This window comes from Gymnogyps californianus, chromosome 8 (genome assembly GCF_018139145.2).
Source record: "Gymnogyps californianus isolate 813 chromosome 8, ASM1813914v2, whole genome shotgun sequence".
NCBI classification, from domain to species: Eukaryota; Metazoa; Chordata; class Aves; order Accipitriformes; family Cathartidae; genus Gymnogyps; species Gymnogyps californianus.
Genome location: NC_059478.1, coordinates 21345638 through 21370967, shown reverse-complemented (window position 1 = coordinate 21370967; position 25330 = coordinate 21345638). Strand labels below are relative to the sequence as shown.

The 25330-nt window shown below is 37.4% G+C and overlaps 1 protein-coding gene across 7 annotated transcripts in view; it reads left to right on the top strand.

The window, feature by feature from the left end:
• The window catches only part of ADGRL2 (adhesion G protein-coupled receptor L2), a 161683-nt gene that overhangs the window by 82583 nt on the left and 53770 nt on the right, over nucleotides 1-25330 (top strand). For all 7 annotated transcript variants that reach the window (XM_050900530.1, XM_050900528.1, XM_050900529.1 and 4 more), the window contains exon 3: nucleotides 7248-7461. In XM_050900530.1, coding sequence (XP_050756487.1) covers nucleotides 7248-7461 — 214 coding nt within the window. The remainder of the gene's footprint in view (nucleotides 1-7247; nucleotides 7462-25330) is intronic.

The window sequence follows — 25330 nt, the reverse complement described above, 5'->3', positions numbered from 1 at the left end:
CAGACATCTGGCTGGCAAAAGAAAAGAAATATCATTGACAGATGAATACTGTTTCAAACTGGGATAATTTTAGAACAAGAGGGCAAAGTTTTGCTCTCATGCATACAGCTCCCACTGAAAGGGATGGGAAAGGTGCATACGTATGAGAATAAAATTTGGTTCTAAGTGAGAACTGAACAACACGCATATTTTTACACGAGATATTTAGACTTTCATGTTTAGATCACATGGTTTCCATCTGCCATATGTAGGCATTGCTAAAATGCTGCCAGGAACCAGGCTCTGGTTTGGTGACTTTCATTAAAGGAATTAGTGGTTTCTATCCAGTTTCAGTGTGGCTGGATTCAAAGTGCAGAAGCCCGTTTTCACAGTTTAGCATTAATTAGCACTCTTGTGGCAGCCTCAGCAGGGAGGTGAAGGATTAAATGGGCATGAAGACCAAACTATCTCTTTTCCCATAGTGGCAATTCCTTCAAAATAGGGTTGAGACGTGATGGACTAACGTGGGGATGCGTGCACGGCTGCTGTCTGGGCTGTTCTTGTTCCGGATGATTGAAGGACTTTAGTCTACAGGTCTGTCAATGTAGCACTCTTTTCTCTCCTGCTATTTAAAAAAAACCAAACCACGAACCCCAACAAAAACACAATACAAAATGCCCCTTAATTCTGCTACCTTGGAGAGACATATTCTCACCCTTCTCAATGAGGGGTGAGAGCCGTTTAGGAGAATTTAAATGAGATCCTTGCCAGCCGTACACAGGAAGGATCGACGCTGTTACATTAAAAGGCTGAGATGCTGCTGCTCACTTCAGGTTTTGCTGAATCATTCAACAAGGTGCAGAAAGCAGGTAAGCCCTGACTTTTTTTGCTGAAGAGAGCCTCACAGGGATATTTTTGAGAATTGCATGGAGACTGGAAAAAGTAAAAGGAAAACTGTAACAAGCTTCAGTGAACCTGGAAGGCAGGACCCGTCCTGGTGTGAGTCAGAGGGTGTAACTCAGGCTTTGTCCTGAATTTCATTAATCAGACCTACCATGCTTTATGTTTATGTACACTGAATGTTAAGTATATAATTACAGAAAATTACTTTTAGTTGTAATTCTGCTGGTCACGCTAAATCTTGAAAAACACTAAAATTTGACAAAGATTTTTAAAATTCTATTTTTTTTAAAGACTAAATCATGATCTAATAAAATGTAAAAATTATTTATGAAAAGCCATCATTAGTTACTTAATATTTTTAAAAGCTTTTATTGATAGCAATTCATATTTCTATTTTGTAAGAGACAGGCTTCCAGATTTTAGCCAAGTAATTAAAATACAAAACGGTATGTCTCAGAAACAGAATTCTAGAAACCAGTGTTAAAAATCACCCCTCACAGCTAATTTATTCAATGAAATAGTTGCCTTGCTTCAGTGCAATTTAAATGATCAAGTCTGTTCCTTAGGACTTTGGGCCTCTTTGTTAAAGTTCAAATAATGAACGTACTTTCATGTACCTTGTTTTGAATTAATCCCATTTTTATGAATGAGTTAAAAAAAATGCGGAAGATGTCTCTTACTAGAAAATGGATTTCCTTCACTAAATAATCCCCTTTCTCTAGATGTTCCCTCCTTCCAGCATCTTAAAAGAAAATAATGAGTATATACTTAAAATGGCAAAGAATACAGCTGTAGGAGAATATTTTTGAAATGATCGCTTCCTGCCTAATTTTACCCTGACTGAACAGTGGGGTTTTGTCTGCCGGGCTGCAGCGCGGGCTGGCTGTGTGCTGGCTGCTGGGTTTCCCTGAAAGAAGAGCCGAGTGCTGTGAACTCCAGACCTCTGTGCAGTATCAGAAGCTCTTACTGTGCCAATGTAATCTTTTCACAGACACGCTTGCCAGAATGACTTTTTTCCTTCAAAGATAGAATTAGAAAGTGCAGTTGTCATTTAAATTGCCTCTATCTTTGTAGTAGTTGGTAGTGATCTGTTGACCAGGATTGGATAATTTAAAAGCTGTTTAACAAAATAACATGCTTGTCTGTGTGAAATACATACAGTGCTGAGAGACGGGGAGAAAAGTCTCCCTTGACAGAGTTTGTGGGATTCTTTAGAAACTGCAGGATGCTGAGGCTTTTCTGCAGAATTATAAAAGCTTTGCAGAGCCCATGTTGAGCATTTGCATGATTTTCAGATGGCGAAGTATGTTCAGCTGTCTCTGTGCACCCTCCGTGTGCGCACGTACACACTTCGCTGGGAAAGGGAGAGGATTCTCAGTACAGTTTTTGTCGGGCTTTGCATTTGTTGAACATATATTATTGAAATGCTGCCCAAGATGCATCACTTCTTCTTGTGTAGAACTTGAATCATCATGTTGCATGATTTGGTAAAATAAAAGAGATTGTGAAAGAGACAACTGTAAACATTCTGTTTGAAAAGATGTGCTCTTTTCAAAAGACCTTTCTGTTAGAGCCAAATAACACAAGAAGCAGTATTTCCTTGCTCACAGAGACATATATATTTATTTCTGCAAAGATTTGTTTTGGATTCTCAGTTCTTCCAGTATCTGCATTCTTTGAAATAATTTTATATTTCCATGTTGACTTTCTCTGTGCTTTAAGTTTTAATCAAAGGTTCCTTGCTTCTGATGTGGAGGAGTACTGATGTTAGCCTGTTTACATTCCACTATTTTTCCTCTGTATGGGGTGAACATTCAAATGTGGTGGTGCCTTTTTGCTTTCATCTACCAAATTTAGCACACTCTTATTATTGACAGCTCAAAAAGATGGTATGCTAGTGGGCAGGATGCTGTGAATTATTAACTTTTCTTTGCACTTTGACAAATTTAGGTTATCTTTGTAAAGACAAATCGTTTCTATGAAGGAACCAAGACATTAGAATGGTAACTAAGGCATTACAAACTTACATAAACAATTTTAGCCAAATGTGAATTTAACGTATTTCTGAAAGATGGTTCTGAGTTACATTTCTTTCATAGGCTTGTTTTTTTTTTCATTTCATAGGTTAAAGTATAAGAGGAAAGATTTTTGTTCATGATGTTTCATTTAGATTTTTTTCTCAGTGTGTTTTTCTACATGTATTGATCAGTAAAGCATTAAAGAATGTATATTACCACTAAAAATCCCCTCTACCTTTTTTTTCTTAGAAATGCGATTTCGCAAAAGCAGTTTATTTTCTTCTTTCAATAAAGAGCCTACACTCAACTAATTTGTGAGCAGATAAAACATGCAGGAAACATATGTTTGCCAGGAAGCTTTTCTATAATCAAAATGGTCAGCAGGACAGAAACCACGCTCTTTTTCTCCTTAGGTATTAATCTTCTTCCATTTTTGAAAAAAAGCCACACACAACACTGATTATTATATACAAACGCAAATGGTTCAGAGACAGCATATGTTGCATTTGGTAATAGGCGCTTACTTGAGTTAATGTTTAGGTTGTGCTGGAAGTCCCAGCCCGGGCACCAGAAAGGTCTTTGCAATCGGGAAGCACTTTGCTTTCTTGGGCGGCAGACAGCAGGAGCGGTGTCATCCATGGCACAGTTTGCCTTGAAGCAATTAGCAGGAAGATGAGGAATGATTTCAACTGCAGGAGGACAGCCAAACAAAATAGGTTTATGCAAGGTACAGTAAGGCAAGCAGCAGGTTGAACACAGGTTGGTTAGAAAATACAGTATTGAAAATATTCATGAGGAATTGCATTGGAGATACAAAGTTACCGGTGACAACAGTAATTATTGAGAGAGCCACATACTTCCATCTAAAAAGCTATGGAATGATGCAGAAGCAGGCAGTAGCATTCAGATGCTGGTCGTTCAGACTTCCATCCTGTGGCAGTGCATCTGTTTATCGGGAATTATCTCCTGAATGTAAATGAATTTCCGTCCTAAGTCATTGCACCTGTTGCCAAGAGGTATTTATTCCAATCACTTGCCTAAAGCGCAGGGAGTTATTGCTTGATGTTTTATAGCTCCAAAAAAAGCTGTCGTTTCAAAATCATTTGTTCAGAGAGGAGAAAATGGAGCAAAACAGTTCATTTTACCCTAAGCACTGCTATTTGGCAGTATTCACATTTGCACGGCACAAAGCTGCAGTATTGATTTTTCGCTCACAGGGCCTCCCACTAGTTCTTTCTTCGATTGTCAGGGTTGCAAGATGGATTGAATTACACTTTGCTTGTTGATACGCTTATTTTTTCTTTGTTGATAGGAAAAGATTACGAATAAAGCTTCAGCATAAAGAGCACAGCAGCTTTGTTAGGGGACTTTAAATTTATTTATTTTATTTAGTTAAAATTCTTTCTGTGCCATAGAGATTCCTTAGAGCAGTCTCCCCACCTAGTGCATGCTGCATTGTTTTGCTTTATTGCTTGCTGCTTTTGCAATGTAACACCTGCGTTATAATCTCAGGTGTGTCCTCTGTTGCCTGTGAAGTGATCTAACCTTGCTCTAGTATTTTTAATGTTTGTCCTAATACAGAACTTCTCATGGATGCCTGCAGGGAGAAAAATTGCAGGATAAAACACATTCATAGTACTTAGAGCAGTTGCCATAGATGATGAAATAAGATTTGCAGGCAGCTGATCTCTGTAACAAACTGTGGAGGTCTTGTATTTGAATTCAAGGTATTTCCTAGCAGAAGTGGAGACTGTGCTGCAGGATCTGCAGTCAGGGTTCAGTGCTTGTCACAGGCGGCTGGGTGTGGGTTTGTCAGCCCTGGCCCCGTAACAATCCGTACGTCTGACCTGCTGCTGCGCACACGCTGCATGCGTAGCCACCGACACCTCAGCGGCTGTACCCTATGCACCCCTGCCCCTCCCCGCCTGCCCTTCTGCAAAAATGCCCTTTGGAGAGCCGAAGCCGCTGTTCCCCTCCTTGCTGAGCAAAATCCAAAAGTTTGGGGGGGGGCTGGACTCCCCCGGCCAGGCCGTGGCGGTGCCGCGCGCCGGAGGAAGCCCTGCTGAGTGCAGGAGATACAGGCACCATTGCCGCCAGCTGGAGGGATGAGCTTTGTGTGGACGGCATTAAATTTGACAGGAGTGGTAGGATGTAGGAATGGCAGTCACTAGCAGCATTATATTTGGTCCCACTGCGGCTGTCTTGCTGGTAATTAATCAAAGGGGCTGCTGTATGCATGTGTGGTGGGGGCTGTGCGCGTACCCCTCTCTGTGCCCATTTCACGCCCTCACTGAGCCATGAGCAGCTTCTGTCTTCTTTGTATTAATTTGCTGCATGGGAGGAACATGTAGGGTGTTAATGTGATGGATTCGTGTTTTAGCTCTTTCCAGCTTTCAGCTCATGATACTTCAGCAAGCCTCTAATAATAGTGTTTGGTATTGCGCATGGTATGTGCAGCCAAACCGATGGCCAGGAGTGAATTTGAGATGGAACTGTGGTGTTTTCCACAGCAATATGGTTTCTTCCCTTATTAACAAATACTGAAACATATTGGCAGAGTAACGGTACTGGTTTCATGTAAGATGTGGTTCCACAAAATGTGAAGTAAAGGCAGACCCAGTTGCTGTGCTCTGACCTTCCCCTTCTGCTTGTGCCGGGGTGAATTCCTGCTCAGCCAAAGAGCTGGTCCTCTGAGACCTCATCGGTTCTTCTGCGGTAGAGGGAGGTTAGAGTCAGACCAGGCCCTTGCATTAGTTTACTACACAAGTTGGACAAAAGCTGGTGCTGGTGCAAAGGGGAAGGCAGAGGTGTGCAGGTACAGGAGGGGCGGATGGGAAGATGGGCTCTGGCTGCCAGGGAGCCACATCCTGACGCTGGCGTGATCATTATCAACAGCTCTTTTTTGCAGTCCTAACAGATAATCATCTTCATACAGTAGGAGTTTTAATCCACAGATCATTAATTCAGTAGAAAAAGTGACAGCCTCTGGTTCGTGTGAAAATTTACTATCAAGGGGTTATCTCAAGTTGTTCTTGATCTTTTTAGATCCTTGCTTCCTTGCCTCTTCTAACGCATCATACTTTTAAAGAAAAGTTTATTTTCTTTGCCTTCAAAACACCGTAGAGCTCCAACTTCCCATACTTACTAGCTATTTCTCTTTGCTGAAACAACTTGTCTCCAGCAGCCTGCACTGAAATATTAATGGCCTTGTGCTACTGTATTAGGATGACTTTTTTTTAAAATAGGAAATATCTGTAATTCCGCTGAAAATTTAGAAAGGATTTACTGTTGTAAAGAAATAGGTATTTAACACTACCATGTTACCCACCTTGTCTTCCAAAAGGCAGTAATGCACACATTTTGTAAGAAACAGAAATATTCTGTCTAATAATCCACCGGGAGCTGTGTACAAGAAAGTGTAGTATACAGATACATTTTTCTCATGCAATATATTTTTTTCATAAAGAAATGTCTGTAAAATACTGAACATCTGGATGAATATCTGAACTATTGTTTTGTTTCTAAAGTATTTCATACTGCTTCATTAGAGCAGTTACTTATTTTTAGGAATTCTCTCATGCAGAAAAAGATGTTAAAATGAGAATTCTGTGAAATACATATATCATTTTTGGGAGGGATGGGGAGATTTTATACAGTACACATCTGCAGTTTGTGGTACTGATCATTTATATATTTATTCAAAATCTTACCTGTGTTTTAATTTACATAGAAGGCACAGTAAGGAGCACTGAAGTTCAACTAAGTGAAGTATCAGCATGTATATCGGATCTGGTGGCACAAACATGTCCATGCTGGGGACATAAAATAGCTAAGCAAAAGAAACCAGCTCTTCCTGGAGAAAAGAATATACAAATTAAGAAAGACTAATGAAGTTGGAACTATGGCTTTGGTTTTTTTGTTGTTTTGGTTTGGTTTTTTTTAAAGTCACTCTTCATTTGCAAATTCTGCCTGCTCTGCTGCTTCCCACTTTCAGACATGGCCTGTCTGACTGTGCCCAAAGAGGGGAGAAAGAAGCAGAGAGAAAAGAGGTGGGAACGGGAATGTGCAATGTAGCCATGCAGAGAGGCACCACTGTCAGCCCTGGCAAGGGTTAGAAGAAGTGAAGAGGAATTTCCTCCTTTCCCAGATTAAGGACACAGCAGCAGTGGTATAGGGATGTGACAGTTTCGTGAAAAGTGCTTCACTTAACATGGTACCAGGTCAAACTGTTTAGAGGTGCACTTCCTTTAGTACACTAATGAGAGTTAGTGCCTATGTGACAGAAAAAGAATAGTCCAATACAATATATCCTTAAGGCCCAATCCTATTTTTTTTTCTTTTTTTTAGGTTTCAGCCGAGCAGCACTACCATTTGGTTTGGTTAGGAGGGAGCTTTCCTGTGAAGGCTACTCCATTGACCTCCGGTGTCCAGGAAGCGATGTTATTATGATAGAAAGTGCTAACTATGGACGGACAGATGACAAGATTTGTGATGCTGACCCTTTCCAGATGGAGAACACAGAATGCTTCCTTCCAGACGCCTACAAAATTATGACACAAAGGTAAAAATATATATTTCATTTTGAGGACTAAAGAGGAAAAATGCCTGAATTAATACAGTAAGAGGTATATACTGTAGGAAATGCTGAGTTGTAGTTGCCAGTTTGCTGTTGAGGTAGTATTATTTCTATCTAGTAATATTAGAAGGAAATAAAAACTACCAGTTGCAATTAGAGAGGTTTTTTTAAAAATTCCATGAGCAGAAGTTAAAAAGCAGGAAAATAACTGCAAGGAGAATGGAACAATTCACTTATTTGGAGATTCCCTGTCTCCTTGTCTTTTAGGTGGTCAAACAGCACTCAAAATGTGACCAATGGCTGCTGAACTTTACAGTAACTTCTATACTCCCTGGCAAAGTTACACATTTCCTATGAATGCAGTAAATCATTGCTGTAGTTCCCACCTGTAAAATGCATCCAATGCAAAATGCCAGAATGATTAAATGCCAGGATGATTATATGTCATTATACATGTGTGTACAGAAGCACATATACATATAAGCACAAATTACATTGTGTCTTAGTGACAGTGATTGTCATTCAGAGAAAACAATCAGTCAGAAGAGCCAATAAAAGTGTTTTTAGTACAAAAGGTGCATCAGAACTAAGATTCACAGAATTTCCTGTGCTACAGGCTGCATACGGGCAGCAGTCACTTAGTACTGACAGTTGTGGAAATGTCAAAACAAATCAGTCACTGGCATTGTTACTGGCTTAAACTACAAGCCTGAATAAGTTCAAGATTGGTGGGAAGTTTTCGTCCCAGTGCATTTTTCCTAGGGTGAGGAATCTGAACAAAAAGGGGATGGGAGTAACCTGGGAGCTTTCTGGTGCATGTACACAGATGTGTCAAATGAAACATGCAAGTTGTCCTGCACGCTGTGCTCCATTTACTGTGTTCTGTTTGAACATGGTAGCACTCAGTAACGTATAGTCACATCTTAAAAATAATCTTCCATTTTGATTTCCCAATTCACTCAAGTTGTCATGAGTGTGACTCCTACGGTTTATCATTTTCATGTGAATACATGGATGTTCTCTACTTCTGTAGTCAAATATTTGGGCTAGATCTCAGGCTTCGATTTCAAATGCTGGAGGTAAATTAAGGATATCAGGCCTTTTATTCTTGTTCTGTGTTCAACCTGTGACTTGTTCTGTGATCAGTAAGGGAAAGGCTCCATCGCTACGCTAGTAAAAAGGTAATATAACTTCTTTAAATCATGTTTGAATTATCTTTTTGTGGTTCTAGTTTGTTGTTGTTAATTAGATCAAGCCAGATTTCCATTGAGACAGCAGCAGCAGTGTCATCATCCTCTAATCTGTCAACTCCCTTTGAAACCACCTTCAATTGCTTTTGTAAATGTAGTGCCTCTGTAGACTTCCTTGTTGTGTAAAACGCGTGTTGTGTTTTGATCAAAGTCCTCCTTATGTTCACTGCAAATACACAGAATAAGGTAGTCAGAGACAAATATAGAGGCACAATCTTGCTTAAAGTGACATTACACTGTTACTGGAAAGCTGAAATTTTAATCCTCCCCTTTCAATTAATCAACTGTAAGTTTATGATAGCAGAGAGTATTTTTGAACTTCCCAGTCTTCCACACTTACCCTTTTTTTCAGCAGATTAAAATGAAGTTGTGATCACATGTGTGACATTGGTTCAGAATATCTATGCTCAGAGGGAGTTTTTCTTTTTTGTTCTTTTTTTTTTCCTGAACAAATGGCAAAGATCATTTGACACTTTGCTTTCTGTTTTTGTCTGGCATTTATAGTAATTTGGAAGTTTGCTTTTGTAGTTTTCTTTCTCAGATCCTGTCATTAAGTAGAAAAGCTGTCTCTTACCTTGTTTAATCTTTTCTCAAAATTGCTCAATTTGTGCTATATTGCAAGCATAGAAGAACCTTATAAATTTCTTATGAAATATTAAAAGTTCTTGTATGTCATTATTTATAACTGCATTGGTGATCATAATTTTTTGTTGTCTAAGGCAAACTGTTGTTTGGTAGTCAGCACATGTCCTTGATCTCATATCTGAAAGTATCACATCAGCTGTATTTTGATGGCAGCAATTGCATAGAAAAAAATCTCACCTGAAGGACTATCAGATTCATTGGTTTTCTTTTTTTTTTAAACTGAGTAGAAAAAAACAATCTGTTAGAACATTTGATCACAGGGAAAACTTTTCTTCCATACCTTTAGAAATAAGCAGCAATAGTTTCTACATTGCTAATTAAAATCTTACAGTGTTTGCTTTTAAGGACTAATGACATGTTTTTATCGCTTCAGCCAGCAGTGTTTTTACCACTGTGTTTGACCACTCAATTCAGTTTAGACCTGCAGTTAAATGTCGTTCCACGGCAATTATTAAATACTCATCATTCATTTGCAACATTACTCCACAGCTTTTGCACAGCAACTACATTTACTGCAGTTACAACGTGAAAACACTAGCTTAATGAGATCAATACTGTGAAATCTGAAGATTGAAAAATAAGATGAGGTTTCCAGTTTAACACAAAGCCGTGTAATCATATGCCCTGCTCCCATTCCAGAGAATTTGAGATACTAGCACACAAACTTTGCCAGTGTCCACTGATGCATCAGCTCCTCTTTCTCAGAACGAGCTGCTACTTAATCTTTTTTCCCTCCCTTTTCTTTCTTTTCTGCAGTTCTCAAAAGATTTTTAACTTAATGCTTTCCTAGGAAGCCTGACTAGAACACTAATGACCTCATTGCTTTGCTTTTACCTTTGTAAAGTAGTTATTAAATTTTTAGTCCCTGATTGAAATTACATCCCAATTATTCCAGAATAAAGTCTTTCAGATGTATTTAGATTCCGTGTAAACTTCAGACTGGCACGGTTAAAATTAAAGCTTTGAAGAAAGAGACTAGACCTTTAGAAAATCCCTCTCCCCTTTCACACTTCTCTGATAATTAACCCCAGCATTTGCATACAGTCAAGTTTGACAGATCCTACCACGCACTAAAGTTGAGTATAGAAATAAGCTTATTTCTAGAATGTTTGGTGAGGGAGTAGTGTGAGTGAGTGGCAGAGGACCCATGTTTCAGGCAGTTAGATCTTAAAATAGTCAAACTCCTTGGTGCTCCACTGTCCTTTAGCAGGGACAAATCTCCTGTTTCCTCTTCGTTTAAAAAGAAATTAAATGAACAGGGAAGCAGAAAATGCAAAGCAGCCTGAGGAAATTGCTCTAGTTGCTTGCTCGTAAAGTGTGTGCATGTGGCTGTAGCCCAAAACTGTCACGAGATTTTGAAGTTGATAAGGCTAACTAGTACTGCTCTTTATAGGCACAGCAGAGATGTGAAAATTAACATGATAAAATTTACTTATGACCTAGTCTTCAGTCCACTTCCATTGTAAGCGGATTGCAGGTGGATTGCATGAGTTATGTTCAAACGACCTGTGCATTTATGAGGACTTTCTGCCTCCAGTGTCAACTTCAAAGCCCCGCTCTGCAACTGCAGGTGGACAGACCAGAGGTTTTTGTTAGGATAGGCACTAAGGGTTACATAGATACCACATAGTGTTTGGATTTCTGTTTTATTAGCTTAAAATAATAACAGATATTTAAAAGTACTTGTAAATACATAGTTAATACATTTGAAAGGCAAAGGCATATTGTGTATGTAATTTTATAGGGGAACAATAAGCTGCTAAGATGCATTTTTGCATGCTGGGACCTTTCTCTTCTGAATTAAAAATAGGCTTTTTTTTAGTAGGAATCATTTTTCCTAGTCCTAAACTTTTTGTTTAGGAAAAGTTCCCTATTATTTTAAAGATTAGACACCATAACTATCTTTGTGATTCCAGTACAGTGCAATTAGATGATATTTTTTGCCTGTGTATTTAAATAAATACTTGGGTAGTGTGGCAGATAATAATTTTGAATAATATAATTTTAAATCTTGAGAAATCCTATGTTAAAAAAAATATCAGGTCCATTCCAATCTGTACACCTTATTTTTTGAGTAATTTACAGTTATAGCTATTGGTGGGGCTTGTAGAAAATTAATGTTTTGTATTTAAAGAAAATGCAGCCTATTAAGTCTGAATCTATGGAACCATTTACTTGGATGCAACATTCAAGCATTTACTGTTGACAGCTAAATTAATGTTAACTTCAGAAAGAAAACACTTGTTTCCCTCCTAATAAAGGCTAAAATACCTTGAATTTTTAAGTAGGAACTTCTGATCTGTGTTCTGATGCTGAGAGCATAGTTGTGATCATTAAAAAGAGGAAGAATTCAAAATGTTTAAAACTACAGACTTTGCAGACGATGCAAACATCCACATTAAAAAATATAATCTCACGGTTGGTACATTCAGTTTATTTTTGATCTGCAACAGAAAGGAGGTTACATCAGTCCTGCACTGAAATGGCCTTGAAATTCTATTTTCATCTACAATTTATACTATAATTGTAGCTTTATGTGGTCTTTACATCTTTACTAAACATATTTAATCAGTATCATTTTGCTTTTTAAATATGCACAAACAAAGCAAACCTCATTATAATACATAAACATAAATATAAAAATATGTTAGGTATAATAGATGAAGTTAGGGAACTGTAATTTTTTGAAATAACCTTCCCTTTTAAAACATTGCTGCAGAAAAGTAAAAGGATTAAAAGAGGAATAAATCCTCTTCAGCAGTGAGTGTTTTTTCTGTTGCACGTATCCTGTCCTATCTATAGCATATGCAACACATGTACCTTCAATTACCATGTCCATCATGACACCAGTGAAGAGTTCATGCTTGGGTTTTTGTTACCATGAACTTTTCTCACATGGTAATACTCTTAACCTGTTACGTCCATCATGTCTCTGCAAGCCAGCTGCGCTTAAACGGAGGGTCTTCAAAATGTAAGCGAAGTGCCTCCTGCTGCACAGAGTGACCAAGACAAAGCTGAAGGAAGCAGCGTATCCATTCCTTCTCCTGAGACTTTATTTTTTTCTTAATCCTTCCCGACGGGAGAGTGGGAGAATGGAAATGTTCATTCTTTTCCACCTATTCACATGTCCAACAAATATGCCATTTTGAAAAATCCTATATATAAATGAGAGTGAGACATTTTTGAAAGAAAACAAAATTAGTTCTCCTCTGAAGAAGACACATCTCTCAAGCCCTCAGTCTTGTTCCTGCTTGTCAGGTCTGCAGAGGAAACATTGTCATGCCGTGTTAGTGTCCTTTCAAGTGAAAACAAGTTTTGGTCTGTTCCATAATGTGAGTGAATAAAGAAAATCTGCCACTGGACTCCAGGCTTGGATGGATAGTGGGTAAATCTCCTATTACTGATTAATCTCACTCATTGGAGTGAAAAGGTCTACCCAAAAGCCAACTTCGTACAGGGTATCTTTGCTGGTAGAAGGCAAAACCTGCTGTGGGATCACTGCAGAGCTGAATTTGAGCCTTCCACAAAGAAGCATTTTAGTGCCTCAAAAATAGCTTCCTCAGATAGGGCCCACGGTTGATTCAGTGTTCAAACTGTAGCACGCTTCAGATTTGCATTTCTTAACGTGACTTAAAAAAACAGTTTTCACGGGCAGGATTTTAACTTCTGCCATTCACAAATGACTCTGATTGTGGTAATGGTGCACTTCACTTCGGGGGTCTGCCAGGCTTAGACAAGGGCTCTGCTGACCCCTGCTGCTATCTCGCTTTTCCCCTTGCTTTTCTTTCTGCAGCTGAAGATTGCCTCCCTTTGCTAAAGATATTATGTAGTGAAAAGTGTCTCAGAATAAGAGATATACCTTGCCTTTTTCTACTTTCTGGTCATTAAGAGCTTGCATATCTGTCCTTTTTGTGTCAGAGAAATACCAGTGTTTATGGTAGGATAGCACAGGCTGATGTGGATAAGGTACGTTCTCGGAATTTATGCACATCGGAGTTGCTGTGGTACTGATGCTGCTGTCATGTACAAGGTCCTTCTTTTGCTTTGGCATGGCAGAGGTTTCTGTTTCAGCTTGCTGACAACTGCTTCACAAAACATTTACCATACAAGATTATCAACATTAGATATCTTTTTTTAAGCATCCTTTAAAAATGAAGGTTTCTACTCATCTGAAACAGACGTAGGTCTTAGTACGGCAGTCACCCTCATGAGTATTTTGATGTAGCAGAAGCTTGAAATGCTCTTTTTTTTTAAACTAAGCTTTTCACAATACCGGGCCATGGCCCAATTGATTTTTGTTTTGTTGTGTTTTCTATGTGTTAGTCACAAGACTTAGTTATGACTCAAATGTAAAGAAAAAAGCAGAAATACATGTAGCCTATTTTCATGAACTGAGCATAATCACAGAGCCTAGAATATTCATGAAGCATACCGTAGTCCCTGGCTTTATTACAGAAAAAAACAGTAATACCCATGACTGAGAAGAACCTTGTCTGGCATTGTGCTTTTTCACTATCATTAATTCTTAATATGAATGTAGTAGGTCTAGTTTACTCATTAAAAATAGGAGGGTTTATTAATGGGGTTGTTCCATCGTGGCATTAGTAAATTAAATACAAATCCTTGTATTACGAAGTTCTGAGCAGTCAGGTAAGGTGAAATAGCTGTCAGTGGTACTTGATCATCTTTTTGCAGTGTGTTCCATTATTATTTTCTGCAGAAGAAATGATGTTACACGTGTGCAAGCACATAACGCGCGCGTTTCTGTAGTCACGGCATTGGACAAGCTACAAAGGAAACAAAAAAAGGATCATTGATGCCAACTAATGACATTTAAAATTTAGATTTAGTTTACTTCAAAAAATATTGGATTCATTATTTTATCAGGATGTAGCTTGATATTTTACTTAGTGTTTTCATATTGTATATTTAAGTTGTTTTCTTTCCTTTATTATTGGCAAAAGCACCACCAAATTTTTGTTAAGTCAGTGTATATCTTATCTGGCAGGATAGTATAAACATATTCATCAGTCTTTCCGTGCTGTTCATGGGTGAAAATAAATATAAATAACTATACATACGTATACATAAATTTTTAAGTATTATACGCTGTTTCTTGTATCTTTAGCATCACATACAATACATGCTTCAGCCTGTGATTTGCTTGGGGTTTTTTTTCTGATTTCTGAAATGGGCTCTACTAGGTGTGCATACTGTTTAGGCTACAGTTAATCATGTACTATAGGTTTTGGGTATGTAATTACCTCTCTTGGTAATTTACTAATGTTTTTGAGAACTTGACTGAGACAACATTGCTTAACCTTCAACACCTTTCAGTTGAATTTTCTGTTCTCTTGGACGAATTTTTATGAATTTTATATAGTTTTCGAATTTCCAGTCTAGCCAAGATAAGTTCATGGTTCAATTGCACTCAGAACTTTATTATTAAAAAATTCTGATTTACTTGTATATTGCTGTGCCGAAGTTAGTTTGTATAGAACAATACTGTAATAATTGAAGCCTATTAATTCCTCCCACCCTAATATATCCTCTATAATACTTGGCCAAAACGACTACATTATCTGATAAGTTGATTTAGGACTTTATACATGTGTTCATATAGCCATTTATCTCAACCCTTGCTGAGGAGACCTTTATTAAGCTGTGATGACTGCTGAATATGAAATGTAACCAAGATTATTTTTTTATTCAAATATAATTTAAATATTCATCAAAGAGGAGTTATGCTTGAAGCTGACAGAGACTATTAACATCAAAAAATATAATTAACTGCACTGGGTATCATGAAGCAGAGTTAGCCAAATAGCCGAGAGGTCTACTTGCTCTAGAGTCTGAGAAGCAATAGGTTTTTTTTATACTGTTGCTGTGGAATTAATAGTGATGTGGTTTCCTATGTGAGGCAATTAAAAGCTGCCTGTTAAGGTTCATTGCACTATAGGAAATCCGTTGAATATCACTTAGTAAACAGAACTGACATGGAAAAGGTACATGAAGATGGGCAAAGCAGGGTATAGATTATAAATTAGGACAGATTAATATGAATTAAATATATGTAAGTAAATTATGAGTACTTTTTAGTGTTACAAAGTCAGCAGTAGCGATGAAAGTGAAAAGTTTTCATTAGTAACACAAAGGAAATAGAATTTAAAGATTATTACAGTGAAGCTGTTTAATTCAGAGGAAAGGAATAGAAAAGTAACATGGGTTTAAAAATTAAAAAGTAGCTACAGAGTAGTCTAGAAATGAGCAGATCTCATATTCTGGAAATTTCCTTGTGCCACAGAATAATCTCCTACTTAAAATAAAAAGAACCTTCTGACCTTTGTGGCTCAATGAAGCTTTTTAGTTGAAATCAACAAGAAAAAGCTTCTTTATTGAATCCCATAGATTCTGCCTGCACCCAGGGTATACAGTCTAAAAAGGGGTGGCCATATTCATGGCATTTTGACATTAATGAGTTGCTGAAATGAAGAAGTTTAAGGATCAAAGATACAAGCAATAACAGTATTTTACAGCATTTCTTTTTTTTTTCTCTCTAATAATAAAATTGCAATCTAATTGCTTAATAAATGGGCCATGATTACTGAAAGACATAGATAATTTCCCTCTTTGCATTTCCCCTCTTTGCATTTTATTTTCTACATACTGCAGAACAATAATTAGCAAAAATGCTATGGCCACAAATGAAAGAGGTCTTTATTTTTTTCTTTCGTATAGTAACTGTGAATGAAAGGAGTGTGCATGTATGTTCTTTAATTTAATATGATAGTCAACTTCGATGTTTTTCAAGAAGCAGTCTTAAAAACTAGTGTTGTACTGGTAAAATAAAATCAAACAAAGAATTCAACTAGAATTCCTGTTTTATATAAAGATCGGCTGCCTGTTTCATACATTATTTAGCATGCTTACCCTGTTTATATCAGTGACATAAGAGTGCGTGCTACTTTCTCAGAAGAGTACTGTCTTTGCCGCTTCACAGCACAGTGCCTTGTACTCCCAGGCTTGCACATGGTGTTAGCAGATATTTAAAGCACTTCAGCCTAACATTTTATAGGTCATGATGAACTGAGCCTATAAAACAAGTTACTGCAATGAAGTTAATGCAGTCTTAAGAGTGTTACATAGACCGAATACTCAGTATTCAGTATATTTTTAGCCTGCTGTAGACACATCAATGGGGAGGAAAGGTTCTTATCACATAGAATTTTTCCATGTCAAACCTGCTTTATAATACACTTGCAGTGCAGAATCTTTACTACAAATTTACTATTGAAAGCCATATTTTTGTTTTCAGGTTTTCACTATAATATGGTAGCTATCAGAACCTTTGAATTTCAGTTTCTTCTAAAACACACACACGCACACATGTACACACGCAAAACAGAAAAAGAAAAGAAATTAGGTAGCAGAATCATTTAATTGAGCAAGCTGCCCTGACCAAAGTCATACAGTTCAAACACCTTAGAGGAAGAAGTCTTACTACTGCTTAATGACAGTGAGCTGTATAACATTTCATCTGGCAAAATACATATTTTGCTGTTGTACGTGCAAAGGCATCTATATTCCTTTCTTAGTAGTAATCTGTGATCATTAACCTTACTGTTCATTGCTTCTCAGATACCTTGCTTCTTGTGATATATATCTATATGATGAAGGAGCAATTTTGAAGTGTATTTAATACACACATTTTTCCAGCACTGTAAATTTGTTGCTTCACCGTAACTCAGAGTTTGTGCTCCTCTTCCTCTGTCTATTTAATACATTAATTTAGGCTGAGTTGTAACAATAACGTGACAGTTCGGAACCCATAATCTTTCCCTGTTTACTGAATTTCTTAACAGCATTGAACTCAACTGTACTATTACACTCATGAAGCTGTGTTTTCTCATCTAGGATGTAGTAGCACTGGTATTGCTTTCAGTATATTATTCTAGTGCCAGCATCACTGGTGGGTATGAAAAACATCATTTACTTTGTATATTTAGCTTTCTTAGATAATTTTGCTGCCTTTGTGACAGAGATACAGCAAAAGAACACCTCCTGGAGTCACATTTAAAACAGGAGCACTTTGGGTAATGTACTGTAGACAGAACACATATGAGTTAGTGCTCAGTTATCATGAATGCCATCAGCAATGCCTTGTTGCTTTCTTATCAGCCACTTCCTGCTGTCAGCCCAGTGCTTATTTCAATAGAAAAGGATTTGCATCAAATGTAATACAGTATTATGTATGGCTAACATGGGGTTTTTAATTGTGCAGGCCCATGAGACTCCTTCAGTGCTAGACAGTTTGATAAAAGGATTAGATCATGAATATTTTTGACGCAATTAAAGATTATCCATGCATTGACAGAGTCAATCCAGTGAATTTTCTGATGTGTTTTTTACAGAGGTGAATCTGCTTGACTTGCATAAAAACCAACTGCAGAATACACAGGATTTTTGCAGGTATAAAAACAGGCAAACGAAAGCAGCCCCCTAGACTTTGTTGGGCTTAAAACTGGAAGTTCCAGGAATCAGAGAGTGCACAGCTCAAATCAGTAACTTAATCGCTTAACTTCAAATCTCAAAGAAGAAAGTGGGATTGTGCTTTCCAAGTTAGAGCAGAAGGATACTTTTGCAGAGGAAGTCCTATACCTGGAAGCTCTGCAAGCTTTCCAGATGATAATTAGATCCAGACATCACTGTGGGTAATGAACAACAGTGCTTTTGTGACAGGCATTCCTGTCACAAGAAAAGAAAGTACTTGTAGTGAGGACTCCCAGACACATTTTAATAGGAAATGGCACCACTGTTACAGAGTTGATTAAAGACCTACCGAGGGACAGCACTTCTGGAAAAAATCAGCAGATGAAATAAGAAAAGTTGCAATTTTATTATTAGTTATCAGTTAAATATATATAACTTTAAAGCCATGAATCTGCATTAAAAATTATGAGAAAAAGGACAGTACCATCTTGCTAGCAGATTGCGCTTTTATAAATCTCGTAAAATAACCAAGTTGTCTTTTGGCCTCTTGCTCAGCATTTTGCTTCTAGTTCTGTTGAGCCGTAGAAATGAGTCACTCTGTAGCCCTGTGGAATTGGTAGATATGCAGCGGTGGGCACATGGCCTCTGTTGATGAAAATTATAACCCAACAAGGGGATATTCCCCAAGGCAAGTTTACAAAAAACAATTTATTCTTTTTCACCCTGTAAAACTCATCTTAGATGCAGGATCTCTTGCATTATTACATACTCTAATCCTCTGAGTGGGTAATTAACGGACCAGAAAAGCCATTTGTGGAAAGAAAGAGCATAAGGGTGAAAAATATTTCTCCGCTGAATGATCTTTAAGGAGTAAATAATTACAGGAGTGAGAGGTTTGGGATGACCAGTCTAAATCTGAACATAATTAGGATGAACACAGTTTGAAAATCGAAGCAGTTGGCATGTGCAACAATTCTCATATCAGAAGACTAATTAAATATTTAAAAGCCCCAAACCCCTCACTATTCACAGAAAAATAACCTGCCACAAAAGGGTCTGTAACTTTGCAGATAATTAGGAAGGGTTACAGAGGGAAAAAATCACAGATTGGCTCCAAGGTTCTGCAAGGTCACGTCTTATTATGGTGTATCTTTTATATGGTCTGATAACAAGTTTCTTGCTAATTTAATCTAAGTAGGGCATCCCATAGCGATTTCCCATTTCCCTTGTTAAAAATGTGATCATTTTCCTATATGCAAACTGTGATAGGTGAACATTTTTATAAATAATTGCTCCTAATTGATACAGGCTATAATATTTTTAATTATTCAAGGGGAATGCATGTGTTAAAGTTCAGTTAGGGTTGCCCCCACCACACGCCCCATGTGAAATTGTCCTCATCCTGTCCATTGTAGAGGAAAACCAAAGGACCCATGAAATCATGTTGCCTTGGTGGCCAATTCTGTAAATTAGTAAGTCTTGCTTTCCTGTTAGAGCTAAGATACATTTATGTTGAATATGCATTTCTGCAAACAGAAGAGCTGTGTTAAACTCAGGAGACCCATAGTGAGTCAAGCTGAATTTGTATTGAACTGACCTGGAGGTCCAGTCGAAGCGTGAACATTAAAATTGTACCAAGGCTTCTACATTTCAGAAGTTGCAGTAACAAATCACCCCTGTCATTTGAAATACCTTATTTTAGTAATTAAGGTGGGTGATTTTTTAAAATATATTTAAGATCTGTGCAAATTAATGTGAAGGATAAAGCTACATGCTTTCAATATTGTAATTCTTCAAGTAACTCATTTAATAATGACTCTGAAGCTGTCTTAAGTTACGTAACTTTTAACTGCGTTATGAATATGCTGCATGCCAAGCCATGGATAAAAAAGATCGACAGTGCTGCAAAAAAGGGTTTTAAAGGGTTTTTACTCTATGCTATGCTCTCTACCTGGGAGTCTCTTCTCCTGCAAGTCTGTTGCAGCGTTATGCCTAAGGATCAGACACTGTGCTTCAGGTTTTTCACTTGGATTTTCTATACGCTCTGCTCTAGCACTGTGCCTCAGAAATAAATGCCCCTTCGTAAAGCTCTGATAGTATTACCCAACCCTACGTTTCTCCCCTGAAACCTGCTCAACCCACAAGGCATGATGCTGCACTCACGCTCATTCCGGTGTGAATAATCTGTGTAAATTGCTCAGATGTTTCGATGCTGCACTACTAAAGTTTTCAGTAGTAAATAAGCATAGCTGCAGGCTATTTATTTTGTCTAAACGGTGAAACATTTAATTGGATCTTTTGAACTGATTACTTTTCAGCAGTGCAGATCTGCTTGGCTTAGTTGGTGTGCTAAGACATATACTGCCTATAATTCCATGCTGCATTTTGCTTGCAAATACGCACGCACATAAATAATATGACCAGATTATGAATATGACTTTATTTCCATTTCTTCTTCCTCAGGCGGGGTTACATTAGAAACACTTTCTCTAAAAAGCAGATCTCTTCTGCTTTATACTGTTAAAAGGTTTGGGTTCGCACCTACGCAGACCTCACCAGGAGATTGTTCCGTTTACTTTGCACACCTCATTGCATCTTTCGATATCTGGTTTTCCTGTCCTTGCTTTACAGTAATCTCCTCACAGGCTCTGGTAGTTCTAGTAGGCCTTTCATATATGTGGTAGAAAGTACTGGGGATAGAAAGATGGGATTATAAAAGCACTTAAAAAATTACCAAGAGAAGGCAGGAGTTATGTATTCCACTAGAATCTACATTTTCTTTTCCTTTTTCTTTTTTTCCCCTCCCTATTTTATCTGATGCTTCAGTTTCAGGTTAATAACAACGCCATAATAATGGCATTTACACCAATAAACAAAGTACTGGAACAAGGATGAATTGTAACAAGAAAAAATATCTCTCATAGCTTAGATGTAAGTGAGAAGATTTGTCTTTTTAACAGTGACTGCTTTGAACTCAGAGAACATGAATACTAAAAGGCAAATGGGTCATAACTAAATGTATTTAAATTATAAGAAGAGGTTGAAAGCAAGAAATACTCTGTTAAATTACTTTGCCATACAAGTCTGATACACATTCATTGATAGTGAATCAGATTGGGTAATCCTAAAAAAGGGCCTGTGGGAGTTGCATATTTTCTGTTGTGTTTTATTGTCTATTTGGAGTTTTCATCCTTAATGCGTACCCTTAGACTCTCACAAGATTACATTGTATAAGAAAACACAATTAAATATTATTGCATATTTATTGGGCAAACTGAAACAATGCTATGGTGCACCTTCTTCTACAATATTAATTATACACTAGCTTCCTTATGTCATGTTTACTCAGTAATTAGGAAGATTCAACAAATCATCAATACTATATTTAAAAAGAAAATAGAAACAATTTCCTCAGGTTTTTTCCCCCAAAATATTTTTCATCCGAAGCCACCAGGTTTATTGCTGTAGCGGTCGCGTTGCCAAGTGCATAGAAAATCCCAAGGCTCGATTGTGAATTGTCAAACCAATTTCTAGTATGACTTACTGCTTTAGCGATCACAGGAAGATCTCCAATATCTAGACACAATTCTTATGGCCAAATTCTGCTTTCATACGTGCTCGTGTATCTCCCATTTTTTTCTTAGATTATGAAAACTACCACCACAGCACACTAAATCTGCTTTCCCTTTGAGCTGGGTAGAATTGATGCTATTTTCTTTTTGCATGCTCGTTCCCGCATAATAGTTTTAGGGATTCTAACTTGAAAATAATTTTTAGAAAATCTTACACAAGTAAGCAAAATTGCCAGTGTGGCATCCTAGGTTTTTAAAAAGCCAGTTGCAGGATTATACGTCTGTCTTCAAGGAAGCGTGGCTCTGTAGGGATGCATGCGCTCACTCTTCCTGCATGGGTAGGGTTGTGGTACTGCTGCTGCAGTTGCTGGAGCGCTATGGATATTGCAGTGATGACTGGCCAATGCTGCTTCAAATCAGGGCTTTATAGCAAGGCTGGCGTTTTTTAGCAGGTCTAGTTTTCAGGCTTTGGTTAGGCCCAATTTGCTAACTCATTAGGTTTCAGTATGTAATAATGTATTTCTTGTGAGGTGAATTTGAAACTCAGAATTTAATACATTCCGTTAAATAATTTTATCTACTGTGGTATATGTGTGTGCATACGTATGTACCTATACACCCCTAAAATAAAATCTGTTCTCTGGCTATTTTATATGTAAGTTTTGTACATACTTTCGAAGATGAAATTAATAAAACATAGCATTTAAGTAATATCTGACATCTTCATACATATGCAACTTTGAGTTTAATAACAGGAGTGGAGATCTAGTGAATGCATACAAAAGCAGAAGCACATCTCATGTGGCAGTTGTAGACCATTAGGAATACATATGTAAAGACAGCCATTTACTCTGGGTAAAGGGGTTCAGGAATTTTTCAGTTTAAAATACGCTGTTGTTAAAAGTCAATACACGAAGCGTAGTCATCCCACATTCCCATCTCTTTTTACTCAAACTGCAGCTCACCCAGGGTAAGTAAGGAACAAGAAGACCATATGGACTATGTTGTGCTACAACTCAGAGTTTACGTGCTTCAAGTGGTGTTTAAGCAGGTTGCTGCAGGCGATATGCAGGAACATGTCATCATGCTAGCTTTTAAGTGTTTAATCAATATGCTGAAAGAGAAATATTGTCAGATCTGACTTAAAAGTTTCAAAACATACCAAGATAGATTTTTTTAATGTATTGACAATTTTATTAAAAATGAATTTTATTTATTAGACATGGCTTTATACTGTATCTTTTTTTTTTCTTTTTGAAGTGAAGTACACATGGGTTTGCCAGTTTTACCTTACTGAATGAAACACTGCATTCACAGAAATGCAGCGTTAGGAATACCCAGAATTATTTTGATAGCCCATTTCTGGCTAGACATTAACCCATATCCTTTTCAAAATAACATGATGTTTCTTTTATGTTACTATATTTGTCAAAATTATGTATGCAAAACAAAAGCATTTGAAGGATAAATTGTAATGTGGACATTATTTTCTACATACCTTAATTTTGCAAACTGCAGGAACCACTTGGAAAGAACTGTATGTATCTTCATGCGACTGATGTGAGTTACCCATAAAGATGACCTCTTCCCTCAGTCAATCGGTTTGATCCATGTAATGCTAACATCTTTCCAGAATCTGCTTCTCAGATTCCAGTACTTTGTGGTCCAATCATGGTACACTGTGTTTTTCATTTCAATGCTGGAGTATTTGTTCAAGCCCATAGATTTTGCATTTTTAATCTTCCTTAGAACAGTGGTGAATAATGGCCCTTGGCAGGAGATAATGAAATTTTCTTAATTTATATTTTCAAGCAGAAGCTTCAATTGAAAATGGCATCCTATGGCCTGGAGACATAGCTCTAGTGCTAGTTTCAGGGGAGCTGTAATAATAATGCAGTGCCAGCGGTGACGGGGAATGATAGGACAGTGAAGAAGTAATTTAAGAAAGAAAAGAGAATGTACTAAAGCTTTATTGTAGCATATCTAATGATCTGCTGAAGATTCCCAATAGCTTTTGGAGCATGACAGGAGAAACTAATGTTATCTTGCCAAAACAGAAGCCTCTGCTTAATCAGCAGAACAAGATTATTGATTAAAACACCTCACACAATAGATTGCACATGGAATCTCATCTCCATATGTTGCACGTGGAAAAGTGCAATAATGAGCATAAGATAATAAAAAAAGAGCAAAAGCAATTTGTTGGGAATTGTACAGGTCAAGATTAGAGTTGAAATGCAAACAAATTATCATGGAAAGTACAGCTGTCCTTAAAGCTGAGCACAGAAGGGTATGGATGCAGCAGGGACATGGCTACATCATGAGCAGAAGATACTTGCTAACAGCCCTGCTGGAGCTGCTTTACTTTCCTTTTTTTTCTGTATTCATCTGAAATGTGAAAGGGCCATTCCTCATTTGCACAGTTTTCTTCCTGAGGTGAAAGGAGTTCTGACATTGTACTGTAACTGTTAATTAAACACTCCATTTGATTTTTAGATTACTCTAAGTGATGCATCTGCATTATGAAAATGTAACCTTTCTTCATTCATACAAAAATACTGAAGAAACAAGTGTTAGAGTACACAATTACTCCTTGCAGTCATGAGAATAGTGATACTTCCTACATTTCCCCTTGCAAAACTCTTGCCACTGCTAGCACAGCAACCTGAATTATCATTCCTCCAGTGCTACAGTTAGTCTTTTCCTAACTAGGGTTTCAAATTTAATTCATATATTACCTTTCCTAAATCAACTGTTACTGAGTTTGTATAGAGTTCTTTGCAGATCTGTTTTATTTCCTTGTAAATGACAAAGTCATTGTATCATAAATCTTTCTGAATATTGTGAATGTCTTAAGCTTGAAGACGTTTCTCGGTGTGAGATCATATGAATTTTAAGATTGTACGTAATTGAATTTGCGTATTTTAACATATGCTAGGGAAGTATGCAGTTAAGTAGATTACAGAACACTTAAATGGTACTTAAAACCTACAGAAAACTTAAACACTATATTACAGACACTGAAACACTAAAGTATTTGTGATTTGACTTCTTAAATTTGCAGAAATTAGAGCTGGTTTGTATCATGCCTTCATTGGAACAATTCTAAAAGAGTTTGAATAGATGGACCAAACTAATTATATTGTGTAGAAAAAATAACATTGATTAAAATGAATCAGGGACTTCAGGTTATTTGCCAGCTGAGGTTTTTGAGGTTTGGATCTTTTTTTTTTTCCTGATGATGTCTAGGCCAATTTTGCAAATCGTCAGGAGCTTTATTTCCACTACAGTCTTGTTTTGGAGAATCCCATGAAGTGGCCGCACTCAGAAAGGGCTTGTCCATTAGAAAAAAGAATGAAAATGGGTCACAGGATTGAGTTGAAGGCTGTAACAGTGTGATATTCTCTCCTTTGGGCATAGTGTTTCTAAGTTGTAAGGGTTTCTCAAAATTATGACGCCCTGTATGGCAGTGATGCGGTAGCTTTGATAGTCTGTAGCCGTGTAGGATAATCTGCTGTTTAGTGCTATTTTATGGAGAGTAGAGTATCTTTTGTCCAATATACCACAGAATTCAATGCTTCTTGTCTTAAAGAAGCTCAACTGAAACCTTTATCAGTTTGTAAAATGATCTTTGCAGGCAGCAGCAAAACTGTAGGCCAATAACTAATAGAGAAGTTAGTATCCCTGGTTTTACAGGGGAAAAAACCAATGCAGCAGACAGAAGACTTTCATTTATCCAGAGAACAAATTCCAGTAGTGTAAATTCCCTGAATTACTTGCCTCAGAACTACCTCTACAAAGTCCTCTTACTCCTCATCTCTTCTCTGTAACCCGTGAATTGGGATTGACAGCTGCTGTAGTTGCTGTTGGGTTTTTTTGAAGGTTTCACTGGAACTG